Source organism: Gavialis gangeticus, unplaced genomic scaffold, assembly GCF_001723915.1.
Source record: "Gavialis gangeticus isolate Ggan-Ray unplaced genomic scaffold, GavGan_comp1, whole genome shotgun sequence".
NCBI lineage: Eukaryota > Metazoa > Chordata > Crocodylia > Gavialidae > Gavialis > Gavialis gangeticus.
The window spans coordinates 146,003,237-146,017,915 of NW_017729032.1; the positions used below are offsets into that span (position 1 = coordinate 146,003,237).

The following is a 14,679-nucleotide window of genomic DNA, read 5'->3' on the forward strand; positions in this document are numbered from 1 at the left end:
GGGGGGGCATGTGTCCTCCCCAGCCCCCCAGGCAGTTGGTTAAGAGGTGCCCGGTTCCCTCCCTTGTTGCCCTGACATCTGCAGTGTGGTTGGGGTGAGACCTGCCCAGAGTCCCAAGTGGCTGATGGGAGACAAAAGAGAGAAGGAGGCAGCTGGCAGGGGAGCCCTGGGTGTTTACTTTGCTGTCAGGTTACTCAGCCTTAGCATGTCCAGTGTGCTAAGTGCTGTGGGCTCTTGAAGTGCCTGGCTTTCCACTTGCTTGCAGTTATTTAAAAAAAAAAAATGAAATGTAGGCAGAACAGGGGAAACCTCTCCCAACACAACAGCTATGTGCCACCCACCGGACATGCATGTGCTTGCAACATGCTCACACGTGTAACATATGCATGTGTGTCTTAGCCCCTTGCTTCAGCGCAGAATGCGAATATCAGAGCAGTGTTTCAGGTATAACCAGGACTGGGCTGGTGCTAGGAGGCCCCTTAATAGTTATAGTAGTGCTTGGAAGTGGCCCTGTGCCTGAGCTACTTGCACTAGTGTTAGTAAATGCATGTCTTCCCCCTTCTCCCCCCCCCAATACTTTCTTTCAAATGATTAAGGGTTTGAAGGCCATGAACCTTCTTTCCATGAATTCCCATTCACCGTTCTTACATAATGAATCATATTTGGAGTACAGTGCAGCATTAATACTTGAACATAAGAAACACAGAACAAGTAATCCAAATACCTTTTTTGCAAACTAGGAAATATGAGCTCCAAGCCTCTGAAGTTTTGATGGAATATTGCTTGCAGGCACACCTGTGAAAGCCCCAGATAAGGCTCACTTCCACTCCGTGTGGGTCCATTTGCGGATTTCAGCCTCTGTGACAGCCTTTCAAGGGTGTATCTTGCATGGGGGGCAATGGAACACCCTGTCTGTGCAGAGATGTGTTTGTGCTTGGTGCTGTGCAAAACTAGAGAGCCAGACTGTGTTCGCAGTTTAGAAATAATATTAAGGCTAGGACAAAGTTTCTCAGGTCCTGGATCATATCTTGCGTCCTGTATTTTGCTTAATATCCGTTGGATGCAAACCTGTCCTTTTGATTCTGCATAGCAGTGAGTACATTGTTGTGGTCTAAGAATCGAGACAGAAGTGTAAAGGGGGCTGGGAGAATTAGGGTTGTGACTGAAAGACTTTATGTGGCTTGTTACTCCCCCAAATTGAAAGGGGAAAGGACCACATTGCCTTCCGGACCTTTTCCGCCTTTCCATCAAGGCCCATTGTATGTTTTGCACTGTTTCATATTCAGTTTGGTTTTTATGTTGGTGTATACTTTGTCTTCAGGTTGCTGTAGGTTTTACATTGACAGTGAAGACTATAGAAGTTGTCAGGGATGAGATCTGAGGCTTTGGCAGCTGAGTTGGTGGCAGCTGGAGCTTTTGATACTCAGAGGCAGACAGGTGAACTAATTTGCTGGGGTGTTTTGGGTATGCAGAAAGGTCTCTAAGGCTCTTCATATTTAGGAAATGATTGTTTTCCTCTTTCCTTCTCAGGCAGAGGTGGGGAGAAACACCTTTCAAACCTTTCTCCCCACAACAACCCTGGACAGCAACCTGCTGTCTCATCGCATGTCAGTATCTGCAGCAAGTAACTCGTGACATTTTAACTAATTGGATGTTTCTGTCATCTTTAACATTATGTAGGTTTCAGCAGCAACTTCTAGGATAGCCTTATAACTCACTGAGTTATTCCAGGTTACTTGCTATGGGTATGGGAAAAATATTATGTTTTTCAGGCAGAATTTCGTATGTTTGTGACTAAATTTCAGTTGTTAGGGAGAAGAAACCACAAGAACTTCTGCTGCCTGAATCTCTAAGCTTTGATGTTTTTACAGCTTTTAACTTCCTGAAGATTCAGTTGAGAGAGATGCTGCTGTTCAGTATGGAAAAGGTAGCCTCATGTATTAAACAGTGAGTTAGTTCATGAGAATAAGGTTCTTGTAAATCTATCTCACTTGGTTATTCTAGTCAATCTCTGCAGTAGAATCATTGGTTTTGACTTGTGTCTTGAATATATTAGGACATGGTGTTAGATTGTACTGAGCAGTTGCTTCTGTAGAAAAAGATAATGTTGCAGTTTTCCAAGAAACTTTCTGTTTTATTCCCCGCTCCTGAAAGTATGTTTCTTGGAATATCAGTGAATTGCCACGGCACATGGAAGTGGTTAGATCATACCACACTGAAATAGAATGGAAGTTGAAGAAACTGAGCTACTTGTGCTAGTGTCAGTAAATGCATCTCTTGCTCCTCCCCCCCAAATACTTTCTTTCAAATGATTAAGGGTTTGAAGGCCATGAACCTTCTTTCCATGAATTCCCATTCATCGTTCTTACATAATGAATCATATTTGGAGTACAGTACAGCATTAATACTTGAACATAAGAAACACTGAACAAGTAATCCAAATACCTTTTTTGCAAACTAGGAAATACGAGCTCCAAGCCTCTGAAGTTTTTATGGAATATTGCTTGCAGGCACACATGTGAAAGCCCCAGATAACATGGAATGGAAGTGAGCCTTCTCATAAGGGGTTTGGTGTCTTATTTGATAAGAGATGCCTTTTCTTAAAAAGTTCTTCCCAAAGGGCTACATTGCCTCTATGAGGGCTTGTGTTGATTACCAAACTTGTACTAGCAGACAGCACTCACATAGGGAAGCCTCCAGGACATGTGCCCACCTGTGCAGCTCCTGCTGGAACCGCACCGCTTCACTGCTGCAGCTGGGAGAAGACCTGCTGGGTGGTGGGAGAAGCCAGTTTCTGACTGCAGCGCCAGAGTTCCTCTGCCATTGGAAGGAAGGTGTTCTGTTGCAACTGTGAGTGTAGATATATTCAGTCCTGCTGACAAAGCTATGTAGTGTGGATGAAGCCTGAAAGAGTTAGAAAGATGTAAGTAGGACCCCCAAAAAACAAACATCTACAACAACACTCTTTTACGGCCAGATGCTACAATCTCTGTTTTCTCTAAGAAAATCCTTGGATCACAATGAAGTTGCCAAAGAGTTTAATTACTTAATTGCAAAATGAGGCCTGCAGTAATTATGTACTCTTCTTGCAGAACTCATTGACTTCTGTAACTTCTGTTTAAGTGGAAGGTAAGGACATAGCATCCATTAAGATCCTATCAAGATATTGTAACTCACATTTTCATTAAACTTATTTAAACTGATTTAAAGGAATACAGTGCACTCAGAAAGGCCTGCAATTTGTATCTTGTGAAAAAAAACCCCCAAAGGAATATTTCTACAGCAGCAGAATAAAACTGCATGTGGTTTAAAATCTGAAACTTAAGTTTCCCAGTGCTGAGAACATGAAAACAACCAGAAGTACAAGTGAGATGTTATACTTCATTTTCATTATGGCGAGTGGTAAATAAACAGCAATCAACACAATATTTTTAAGAGTCGAACATATGTCATTATTAAGATGAGTAGTTGATTTACACCATACGGCTTAGAGTTTCTAAAACACTTGCCTAAATGCAAGCTTGCAAGCCTGTACTATGATGTCTAAGTAAAACTCGAATCCTGTAAAGACCAGTATCTTCTCAGCTTTATGTGTACTGTACAAATAATCTCATTGATGTATGAAGGTTTTGTAGGGTAGGGTTTTTTGAGAAGCTTATCTGTGGACTTTGAAGTCTTTCTTTTGACAAATCTTAGCCAGGATTTTAAAGTGGGTCATAAGCCTTCAAATCTGTTTGAAGAAATATCTTGCTTTGGTGAGGTAAAGAATCTCTCTTTATACCGAGTATGCTGGTCACTGCTGGTCCACAGCTTGCTGGTTCGTGGTCACTTCTGGTCAGCAGCTTGCCGGTCCTCAGCATAAAAAGGTTGGGAACCTCCGGGTTAGATAACTGAAAGCTTATCCATATCTCCCCTAAGTACACAACTGTTTTAGTAAAAGATAACGCCTGGAATTCTTGCTTCTTGCATGTTTCCTGAGCCATCGCAGTTACATTATAGCCCAGACTCTGTTGCTACTGTCATTTCTTGAACTCTTCCTAGTTTGGTGCCTGTCATCATTCAGATTCTGAGAAATCAGTTGGTATTTTGCTTTGCTCTAGGTATCCCTTCACGTCTTTTAAAGACACTTCAGAAGCAGACATGTTCTCACTGTATAGCAGCTGCCTCAACTTTCACGTAGCCGTGGACCGTACATGGCTAGTTCAATGTAGCCAAGCCCTCACAATTAACATGCCAATTGTCATGCAACTAATGAATTGCAAAATTCCAGTGTGTGTGGCTGTGTTACACCAGTTAACATAAAGCAAGATACGCAGGAGCCTTTGACGTATTCCTTCTCCATATAATCCAAGTTCGTAAATCCATGTGGCAGAGTTGACAGTATTGCTGCTGTAGATTTTCAGCGCAGTGGGGCATTTGATTTCCCCTGGTGACTTTGCATCAGCTTAGTGAGCCCCTGAAAGCAGTATTAGCTTTCTTGGATACAAAAGCTCATCTGCTCATCCGTACAGACATAGCTGGTAAGGTTGCTTCTGAATGATATTGGTCAGTCTATTTCCTATCATTAGGAAGGTCTGACATCCAGGGAGCTGGGTGATATATGATCAGAGTTGTTTTCGGGTTTATGGTTTGACTAAAGCTGGAAACAGACACCAGAGTTGTTTGTGAACAGCTGAAGGTTGTACCCATGCGCTGTGAAAGCACAAGCTCCAATTTGGACAGAATGGAGTGAAAGACTTTTCAGTGTCCTGTCAACTTCTACTGCCGTCCCAGTTACTGTTCATGTTGATATGGAATAGAAAAACAAATTCCAAACTCTCAGTTTTTGTGTTCAGGTACTACCAAGATTAGTTTGTTAACACTTTGACTTCTGCTTGGAAGTAAAAAGGAGAGCCCACCAAAACCTGCTAGCCCACCTCAACTTAGTGATCATCTGGATGGAATATTTGTCTGTTAAGTACAGGCCAGATTTCTATAGATGCAGGACCACTTGGATACCAAGGTAGAAGAGCTGCACCATGTGTGGCAGGGCAGCGCAGGACTCCAAACTATCCATGGGCCAGCTTGTGATGTCATATGCTCTGTGATTTCTGTTGAGAGAGAATGCAGCACTTTCAGGGAGCTGCTTGACAAGGTATTAAGTGGTGTTGAATATGTGCACAAGATTTTGCAAGAGGGCAGTACTTGAGGTGTGGGAGACTCAGATTTGTTGTCGTCTTGTGTGACAGGTTTGACATGCCACCTTTCAGTAGAGTGCCTTACCTACCAGGCTATACAGTATTCAGAGTAAGATGCTGTCAGTCTTGTCTGTTGACATTGTTCTGCTTTGTTTAAATAATTAAATGTTTACCAGAGTGGAGATTAGAATCCAGTCCTAGCCATCAGGCTTAGAAAATAACTTGTACTCTCTTGTTCATTAACTATTTCATGGTAATGGAATGGCTCTGAGAGGAAGGGTTGAGGAAAGCTCATGTTAATATACCCTGTAGGTTACACCTTACTCTGTAGGTGGTTAGGATAGCCTCCTGGGAAGCTGAAGGCCCAAATTCATACTCAGTCTGTCTCATTCAGAGAAGGGATCTGTCAAGGTCCTGTTCATTATCAGTGCAGTGTGGTTGGAACAATATTTAGCTTTTAAAAATCTTAACAGGCAAAGCAACTAATGTAACTTTAAAAAAAAAGAACAAATTGATACACCTTGCTGAAAGGCATGATCATAATTATTTCTCCATGTGAAAATTTGTATGTAATTGTCAGTCTAATTTTTTTTTCTGCCAAAAGGGTGCCATTTTATAAGTTGTTATTTCAGTCTGGTTAGTTTGCAACATACTGTCATTTCAGTACACAAATTCCCCTAATACTTGTATGAGAAAAACAGTATTATTGTCTGAGCTGAGGATTACTGTGGAACAGCTGATTATTATATGTCTCTGTTTGTTATCAATATATACTCTGGCTAGTCCTTTGTTTTGTAATGGCTAATTACAGACTTAATTGGGATCCACAAGGCAATTAAAATAGGTTCCTTTTAATGCAGCTGGTACACTAGTCACCATTTTTGACAAGCTCTCCCTGTATGCTTTTCCAGTCTGTCAAGTTTTCCTCAAATAGTCTGTCATTACCAGGAGACTATCTGCTGAGTGACCATGCAGATTCTAAAGAAAACAAAACCTTTTTGAGAATGTAGATTAAATTGTTGTGAATATTAATACATTCTTCCTAGATGGAGTATTTAGCACCAAATGATCCATTTTAAATTCTCAAAAGTTATTTCAGACAAGGTTCTTTGGGTGAATCTGATATCTTTTATTACACCAATGTAAATAGTTAGAAAAAAAATTTTTAGCAAGCTTTTGCATTTAAAAACCCTTCATCAGGCTGAGAGCCTCTGCAATTGGTGTGTGCTCTTCCTAGATCGAATCAATAGTAAAGAAGCCAAAGGCTGGTATGCAAGCAAGACAGGCAGACAGTGAAGATTATTTCTTCACTGACTGACACTAACAAATGTTATTTCTGCTCTGGAAACTTTAGGTAACGATATCAATTCAGACTTTTTTGGTATGTCACTACTTTTTAAATAAGGAAATGCAAGAAGGTAATGGCCAGAACATAGGTTTAGCTGTGTTGGGGTAAGGAGAAGGTAGAAGGGGGAAATTAGCAATTATTAACAGCTGAATTCACTAGGGTAGAGATTGGGAAAGAGTTTCAAGACATTCATCATTGTCAGCGGGAGACCATCAGTCATTTGAAGATGTACAAAACAGCTGTTAAGAATGGAAGCGCTTTTTTTTAAAAGCAGGTATTACCACAGTCCCTTTTTAACACCAGGTGTAGTACAAAGTACTATCCAATCTCAGACAGACCTTGCAATCTCATCAACGGTTAAAATATCTGGTTTTGAATTCTTCAACTCCCTAAGCTTCTGGTTCTGAAGATGAGGGCTGTAGACCACAAGTGGTCTTACAGAGGTATGGTATTTGGTTCTTAGATTGTCTTGTGTCCATCTCTGCCACATTCAAGTCAATCAGATGGTAAGGGTGCATGATGGTCCATAGGTAATGTTGACAGTTTTTAATGGTCCCATAGCCCAGAAAGTTTGGGCCATGGCACAAGGCTTGAAATTCTGCATGTTTTTACTATCATTCAGTACTTTGGGGTGGACTATGAGTTGTTTCAACTATTGTTGATTTCTTGCATGTGATGGGGGAGAGAGAAGGGATTACCTGTGATGAAGGCAGAGATATCCTCTGTGACTGGGCAAGCCACCTTATTTTTCTTCCCACCCTTTAAAGGGGAATAATATTTTCATCCTTCATGGGGGATATTGGGGATTAATTCAGTAATGGATGTGAGTTGTTTGTAGCCTATGGTACAGCAAGGAATTTATAGAAAAAACATAAATTGCATGTTAATAATTTGCACAGACAGAACTCAAACAAACATCCTGTACACTCTTCGGGCCAGATCCTACATCCTCTGCTTTCTCTAAGTAAAGAAAAACCTTGGTTTCTGTATTCCATGTACTGAAAATGATGATCCACTTCTCCTGTAATTTACAGGTGCTCAGATAAGTGACGTTGACAGATAAACAGATGTCAGTTTAATGGAGGGTGTTTTTTAAGTTGCAGCATGGCATTTTTATTTTTTAGTTTCTGAATTTTTTTTTTCTTCTAAGATAATTGAGCTCTTATTCCTGAACTCGCATAGTCTCCTGCCTAAGTAAAACATCCAGACAAGAGAGCGTCTTTGTAATGGTCCTTGTTATATTAAAAGTGGCTGTATCTTATCTGTATAAATCCATTAGCATGATGTCAGAAATGTTCAGTATGCCTCTAGAGAGCCAACTTTTAAAATTCCCGTAAATATTAATTATTCAGCAGAAAGAAAAGCATCCTTTGGACTTTGCCTTTTGATCCCTTCTTGTTAAAGATGACTTGGTATATATGACTTAGTATATCTTGAGGGAAGGAAGGGTTTGGAAAAGAGAAAAAAATACTGCTAGATTGCACTTGCTGTAAGGACACAACTTCAATCTTGAGAGGCAAGAGGTAAAAGGGGGTTTGAGTCTCTTGAGAATCATGACTTTTAACATTTTGCTTAAAAGATTCAAGCAGCTCAGGTTTTAAGAAGTATGGTCGTGTCTTGTTTTAGAAACCTTCCTCCTGTCTCCCAGCAGCAAAAGTTTTATCCCATTCTCCAAATTCTTTCTTTTCACAAGCTGAAACTTTTTTTAAAAGTGTAAGGTCTGCAATAGTGATGAGTGCTTATGATTACATTTTTAATCTTAAAAGCACATTTCCTAGTAATCCTTGCAAAACTCCATCTTTGTTTTCCAGAGAGGGAAACAGAGGCAGAGAAGTTAAGAGATTTGCCTAAGATCAGAGGCAGTTAGAATGGAATTACAATTTCTGTCTCCCTTGCACAGACCATTAAATGAGGCCATGTTGCTTAGGTCATGCAAGATGACTGCTCCAGGGGCTGTTTGTGTTGTTTATCTAATGGCTGTTTAATGTTAAAAAAAAAAAAAATAGATTTGATACCCAGGAATGTGCCCTAATGACTGGGCTTGTGGAGTCTCCCTTCCTCTTTGTGACCTAGTGAAATTTTGAGTTATTTTCTGAAGTGGCACAAAGAAGCAAGAAAGGTAGAAAGTGCTCCCCCCTCCCCCTCCAGAACAGCCCCTTATTCAGGTTGTCAGGGCCCTTTTTTGAGAGGAAGCAGGAAATGTGGGTTTGAACACCCTGAGCCTCCCACTTGCTCAGGATGTCAGTTCTGTCCCCTGAGTTACTGGATTCAAGATGGGAGGAGGGAGCCACCTGCTATGTCAGGTTTGTGGGGGGGTTTTGAATCAGTTGCAGGAAGTTCTGGCCTGTTGGTGTCTGCTAGGTATGCTAAGATAAGGGCTATACAGAACGTAGGTGAGAGGATGCCTGGTGTGAGCTCTGCCCCTCCATGAGAGAGAGTTTTGCACATACACAGAAACACAACATGCAGGGGGGAAAAATCCTCTTACGTGCAGAATAGGGCAAAACGCTGCTTTTGACCTAAGCAGTGCTTATGCGTACTGTATACAGGTATGTACACTGGCTGAAGGTAGAGAATACATTCTTAATAGGAAAGCTAAACTAGGTCAAAGCAAAAGTTCCCCTCTCCCCCTGCCCCTCAGGGCTAATGCAAGGAAAGTGGTATGTGATATTTTGTTATATGTGAAATGCAAAGGAAATCCTTGCAGAAGAATCAATGCCATCATAAACGTGGATTTGCCGCTGTGTCCCCACAATTTGCACTTGCAAACGTTCTCTTTTAATATAAAAAAGTGGGAAACTTTGCTGCTCTTCACTTGGTGGTGGTTAGTAGCTGTGATATTGCAGAAGAATACATTTGGGGAAAGAAAAGTATAGCTGTTACATGTTGAGTGCTCTCTTCCTGTTCTGCGCATTAAGTCTGCACTCCAAATTCCACCTCAGATGTAGCACAGCATTTTTACATTGCCACTTTTAAAAGGCCACTTTCTTATACTGGAGCTCACTTTGCAGTGAGCATTTTGGAACAGCAAAGTGAAAAGCTTAAGATCTTTTGTCTTGTGGTTCACCTCTCCTTTTCACCAGCTCTTCCTTACCAGCCAAATTTTGTGTCTTCCACTTGAAAACAAATTTATGTCTAGCTTATAGGATTTTACAGTTAAGGAAAATAATCTGTTGTAAATATGAACAGTGGAAACAAGAATTCGGTGCACTACTACTCTACAGCCTGCCTTGCTCTTGCTATGTCTTCGCTGCAAGAAAAAGATATTTAACTACATCTCTGATTCAGTTGATCTATAAGGTGCAACTCCACCCTGACTTCGGTAAAATCCTAGTGCAGACAGCTCTCAGGTAGTTTTCACTTCATTTTAAATAATATAGGTCAGTGCTGTATCCTCACCTCCTGGGGTTTACCTCGACATAGTTTAGTTTAAGTAAAAAGTGTCAAGTCTTAACTGGGGATCTTTCAGAGGTAGCCATCTTCATTGTAAAGCAAGCTTTTTTCAGTGACAACACTCATGCTGACACCATGTCTGAAATGCTTTCTGAAGGCTATTTAAATACCATCCCCATTTAAGTAGTTCCTAACAACATAAACATCTCAATTCCTTAAAAGACTTTTTGTGTAGGCAATACTAACATTTCCTTTCCAAATACATAAGTAGTAAGTGCATTTTATTTTGTTGCCTCACCCTTTTCTCAGCTTTGTTGCGTTGTTTTCTCTTAGGTGTCACCTGAAGGCCTCAGGTGCTGTAAATATTGTTCTGGGCTTTTTGTCTTAGTTATTTTTCTATAAAGTACTTTCACTTGGGGGCTGTAAATAAATAATATTCCCAAGGAGTTAGACACAAGCCTGTAGCAAGATAGTTATGCTTGGATGTCTTTTATTTCTTAGACCACTCAAGGATGGAAGCAGCCTGTCTGACAATTGAAGTGACTTCGGGAACTTAGTTTTAATACCATAACTGTATATCCTTTACTGCTAAGAACCTACTAATTTGGGTGCCTATCCTAAGGCTTTTTTTGCAAGGGCAATTTATAATGGGTTCTGGAGATTTATTAACATTATTTGTGTTTTGATTGTTGGGAAATTCATTAGTTATGTTGTGGGGTTCCTCTCACAAGCATATAAGTCAATTTATCTTGATGGGCAAAATTGTCTGGTTAATAATTTGAGATGTCTCCTCTGTAAGTTCATCTACGTTTCGCCTCCCAATTGAAAGTATTAAGGAACAAATTCAATGGTTCTAATACCCTTACTATAATCATTATGCCCTGAACATCTCCAGAAGAGGGGTGGGTGTGCATGTGCATGCATGTGTTCTTAATGAGTTGATTTGGCAGACTATGGAATTTTATTTCTCTGTATGACAATAAGGAAAGGAACGGCAGTTGTTTGTTGCATTGCATTATATGGCTTTAAAAAAGCTACATGAAAAAGCTTAAAGTTGCCAAGTGAAGCATTCAGAAATTAAGCAATGCCACTCTGACCTCTGAAGTGTGTGCATCACATCAGTTTGAGAGATTGTGCACTAAAAATAACACCAATGTTTGCATGCCCAGTGTCCTACTTGGGTACTGCGGTAATTGAGGTAGTGGCTTAGTCCTCTTGCTCATGGTGCTCAGTTAATAGCCACATGCCTGTTGTACCCCATCTTCATTCAGTGTACACTTTCATCCCTGGTGAATGACGGCTGTCTAGCTGGTGCTTTGTCAAATCACAATTCAGTGATTATGATCTTGTATGCTTTTATGGTGCAAGGTGGGGGGGAAAAAGAAGGAAAGTACATCATCCATTTAGCCGTAGGTTTCTATCTAGAATATCCCAGAATCTGATTCCAAACTCTCTTTCTCTTATAAAGTTGGGAGAGCCTCATCTGACTTTGCCTGTTTTTTTCCCCTGCCATATAGAAAGCGTTCTGATAAGTGACCTATTTGAAGACGATTGGTCTTAATACATGTCATAAAGTCTAATCTTGTGGAAATCTCTTTATGTGAACATGATATAAAATTGAGAAATGGCTCATTTTATTATTAAATGGTATTATTAATGTTGTTTTGTTTTCTTTTTTCTCTTTCAGCTGTATGGGGAAACTTTGTCAACATGAGGTAACATATTACTTTTGCATCAGTATCTTTATCTGAAGCAAGGTTACCTTTCCCTTCATCACGCAGCAACAACAAGAAAACAAAAAGCCTAGAAACAAAGTTACTGGCATTTCAGCTAGCAAAAAATATAGTTGCCGAACACATTCCTATTTAACTAAAAAAAAAAAAAAAAAGAAAAAAAGTCTCCAACCTCAAAGAATATGTCTCCACTGCAGATTCAACTCAAGAGCTTACCTTTTTTTGTTAAAGTTCCCTTTCTCTTCCACACATGCAAACTGATATGAGTTATGTGGCCTCAGGTTAGAACCTGGGCTCTGCTTTCATTCTACTTTCAACAGTTTTTACCTCTTGCCACCTCCTCTGTGCCTTTCATCAGGTGTTCTGAGAATAGTGGGGGAGTTACCTATAATTCACTGGGAAAGACTCATAGGACATAGACAAATATAACGTTTAAACCTGAAGTAGATGGATTAAATTGGTTTAAATGTACCTGGAACAAATCAAGTGTTTAGTGGCACTAGTTCCTAGTTCTATGTGGACAATAAGCATTCTGTGACACAAATCTGGTCAGTGTTCCAGGTATCCCACACTATATTGCTCTTACCCCAATACACATGCGCACACACTCACTATTGCAGTTGGTTGCTCTGCCCCCTTTTTTCCCCTTTTGTTGCGACTTTTGATCAATGAGCTTCCACGGCTTGTTCAATAAAAGCTATTTTTCTAACAATCAGCTGTGTTGTCACTCCTTGACTGCAGCCTCTCCACCTCCAGCCATCATGCCTCCTCACTTCCTCAACCCCTGGAAACCAAAAAGCATAAGTCTGAGTACTTTCTTTCCCCACCCTCCCTCCAAGTCACATGAGCAGACTACACACTTTGGTCATTTGCCGGTTATTGAAGTTCATTGCAGTCACATTTGGGAAACAAGGGAAAGGCCTCCAGCCACAGGTCACCCACTGGGACTTTCAAAGCACGTGTGCAAGCTCTCCTTCCCTTGCTGCTTGTCCATTGCAAGGCATGTTGAGGTGGTTGCTTGCTCCACTTCCTGGCATCAGAGCTATAACACTTCACAGTGACTGGGAACCAGTTTGCAATCAGTGACTTTTGGGAATGGTTCAGTTGTTATATCTGTTTGTATCCTGTTCCATAGCCATTTTAAACCAGTTCTCAATCTGTGACATTTTGAACTGTTTCACTCGTATCTTTTCAGGCTTATAGAATGGCTTGACTTAGTGCAAGACAAGAAAAACCTAAATGTGAAAATGCAGTCCAAGCAGGGACATGATAATTTGGATAGGTCTTAGCAGTGTTGCTGCTCACATGTAGGATAAGCTAATCTGGGAAAGATGTAGCCAAAGTAGGGAGGAAAAACACAACTGGTCATTCCCTTTATTACAGGGGTATGGAAAGGCACTTAGATATATCTGGGAAAGAGTTGGGTCCACTTAAACCATTGTACATGAGAAAGTCACACTGCTGCATGTGATTTGGGATTGGGTTCACTATGAGGTGAGGAAGCTCAGTACGGACTCAGACAGAATTAGTTTCCTTCTTTTCCTGGAGAAGTCCCTTTGGAGTCATAGGGACAATGAATCTTTAGGAGACAGAGAGACCTTTGGCATCATTCCATAGAAGTGAAGCACATAGGTCCAGCCTAGGCACGTCTACAGGTGACACTACATTGCTGTAGCATCCACAGGTGTCTACACATGGCCAGCAGTTACTTTGCTGTAGTGGAGTACAGTGCCACTTGTGTACAATAAACTAATTATCGGAGTGATAAGGCCAGCATTTGCTACTACTGCTGCAGTGACTGTTTGGGACATGATGAATTCTGTTTGGAGACCATGCTGCTGGCTTTACTGAGACAAAAGTACTTGAGTCATTGGAGGTTTTGTCACAGACACACTGGCTTAAGATAGTTTTGCAGAGGATTCGTTACCCTGATTTCTAACACCGTGGCATGTATGTGTCAAGTTAACAAAGGACCCTCTGTTTTCCTAAGTGTAGTGACTGTAGATCCCAAGTAAAGGAGCTCTGTTTTACTTGAAAGAAGTACATTTTGTGTAGGATGCCCATGAAACCTCTAGTATGGAAAAAACTTGCTACTTATAAAGCCTGTTGAATAAGTTCATAATTTACCTTTCAGAATGCAACTTAAACAAGAATCCATGCATACTTAAGCAAAATCACCTAAGCTAGATATATTATTTTAGCTTATAACTTAAAATATAAAGTTTTTAGAAATGATTTAGTCCAAGGAAGAATTTAACTAATTGTTTTGGGCTGTATATGGGGGAAAGACTAAATATTACCACTAAGCCTTTAAATGATGTTGGGCTTATAAGGCAACTTGAAGAGGCCACCTCAAATATATACCCTGGCTTCACCTCGATCAGGCAGACTTAGGTGAAGCAACTATTTTTGTTTGCTCATCAAGTGACCATTTTAAGTAGGCTTCTGCATGCTTTTCTTTCAGTTGAAATTTAGAAATACCCATCTCTGTTGTAAGTACCTTTGCTAAATGGATGGTGTATTTTTTTTAAGGAATAGGTCTCTGCTTAATGAAGAATATGACTGAAAAAAATTAACAAGTTCAGCTTACAGAACATGAGTTAATTTTAATAAATGTAATTGCAGTGTTGCACTTCAGCATCCAGTGAACATCTCCAGTATTTTCTAATAGGGGAGCTGTAGTGCCACTTTTGACTTTTTGCATCCAAAATTTTAATGCCTATACAAGGTGTACTTTGGAAAAATGACTCTGTTAAAATATCACCTTTCTACTTGATGCCTTTTTGTGTGCTTGTATAGTCAGAGTTTGATTTAATTTCTCTAAAGACAAAAATGTGCTTTGATTCCTTCTGACCTCCGAAAGCCGATGCTTTCACCTACAGGTGAAAGTGATTCGGGTTCTATTCTGCTATGTTAAATAAAGTTATTTACAGTATTTCTGCTTAAATCTTTGTAAAACCTTGCTGAAAGCACAGCACTTTCTGAGGCTGAATTAAAGGTAGTATTAGCCTGCAATATTTTTCATAAA

General features: G+C 40.2%; 1 protein-coding gene and 1 long non-coding RNA gene across 2 annotated transcripts in view; both read left to right on the top strand.

Moving 5' to 3' along the window:
* LOC109302946 overlaps positions 1–268 on the top strand; it is a 7,717-nt gene extending 7,449 nt beyond the window's left edge. Inside the window, exon 2 of the long non-coding RNA XR_002098970.1 lies at positions 47–268. This is a non-coding gene — a long non-coding RNA (uncharacterized LOC109302946). The remainder of the gene's footprint in view (positions 1–46) is intronic.
* UXS1 (UDP-glucuronate decarboxylase 1) overlaps positions 1–14,679 on the top strand; it is a 120,063-nt gene that overhangs the window by 15,162 nt on the left and 90,222 nt on the right. The window contains exon 2 of the mRNA XM_019524910.1: positions 11,606–11,633. Within this exon, the coding sequence (XP_019380455.1) occupies positions 11,606–11,633 (28 nt within the window). The remainder of the gene's footprint in view (positions 1–11,605; positions 11,634–14,679) is intronic.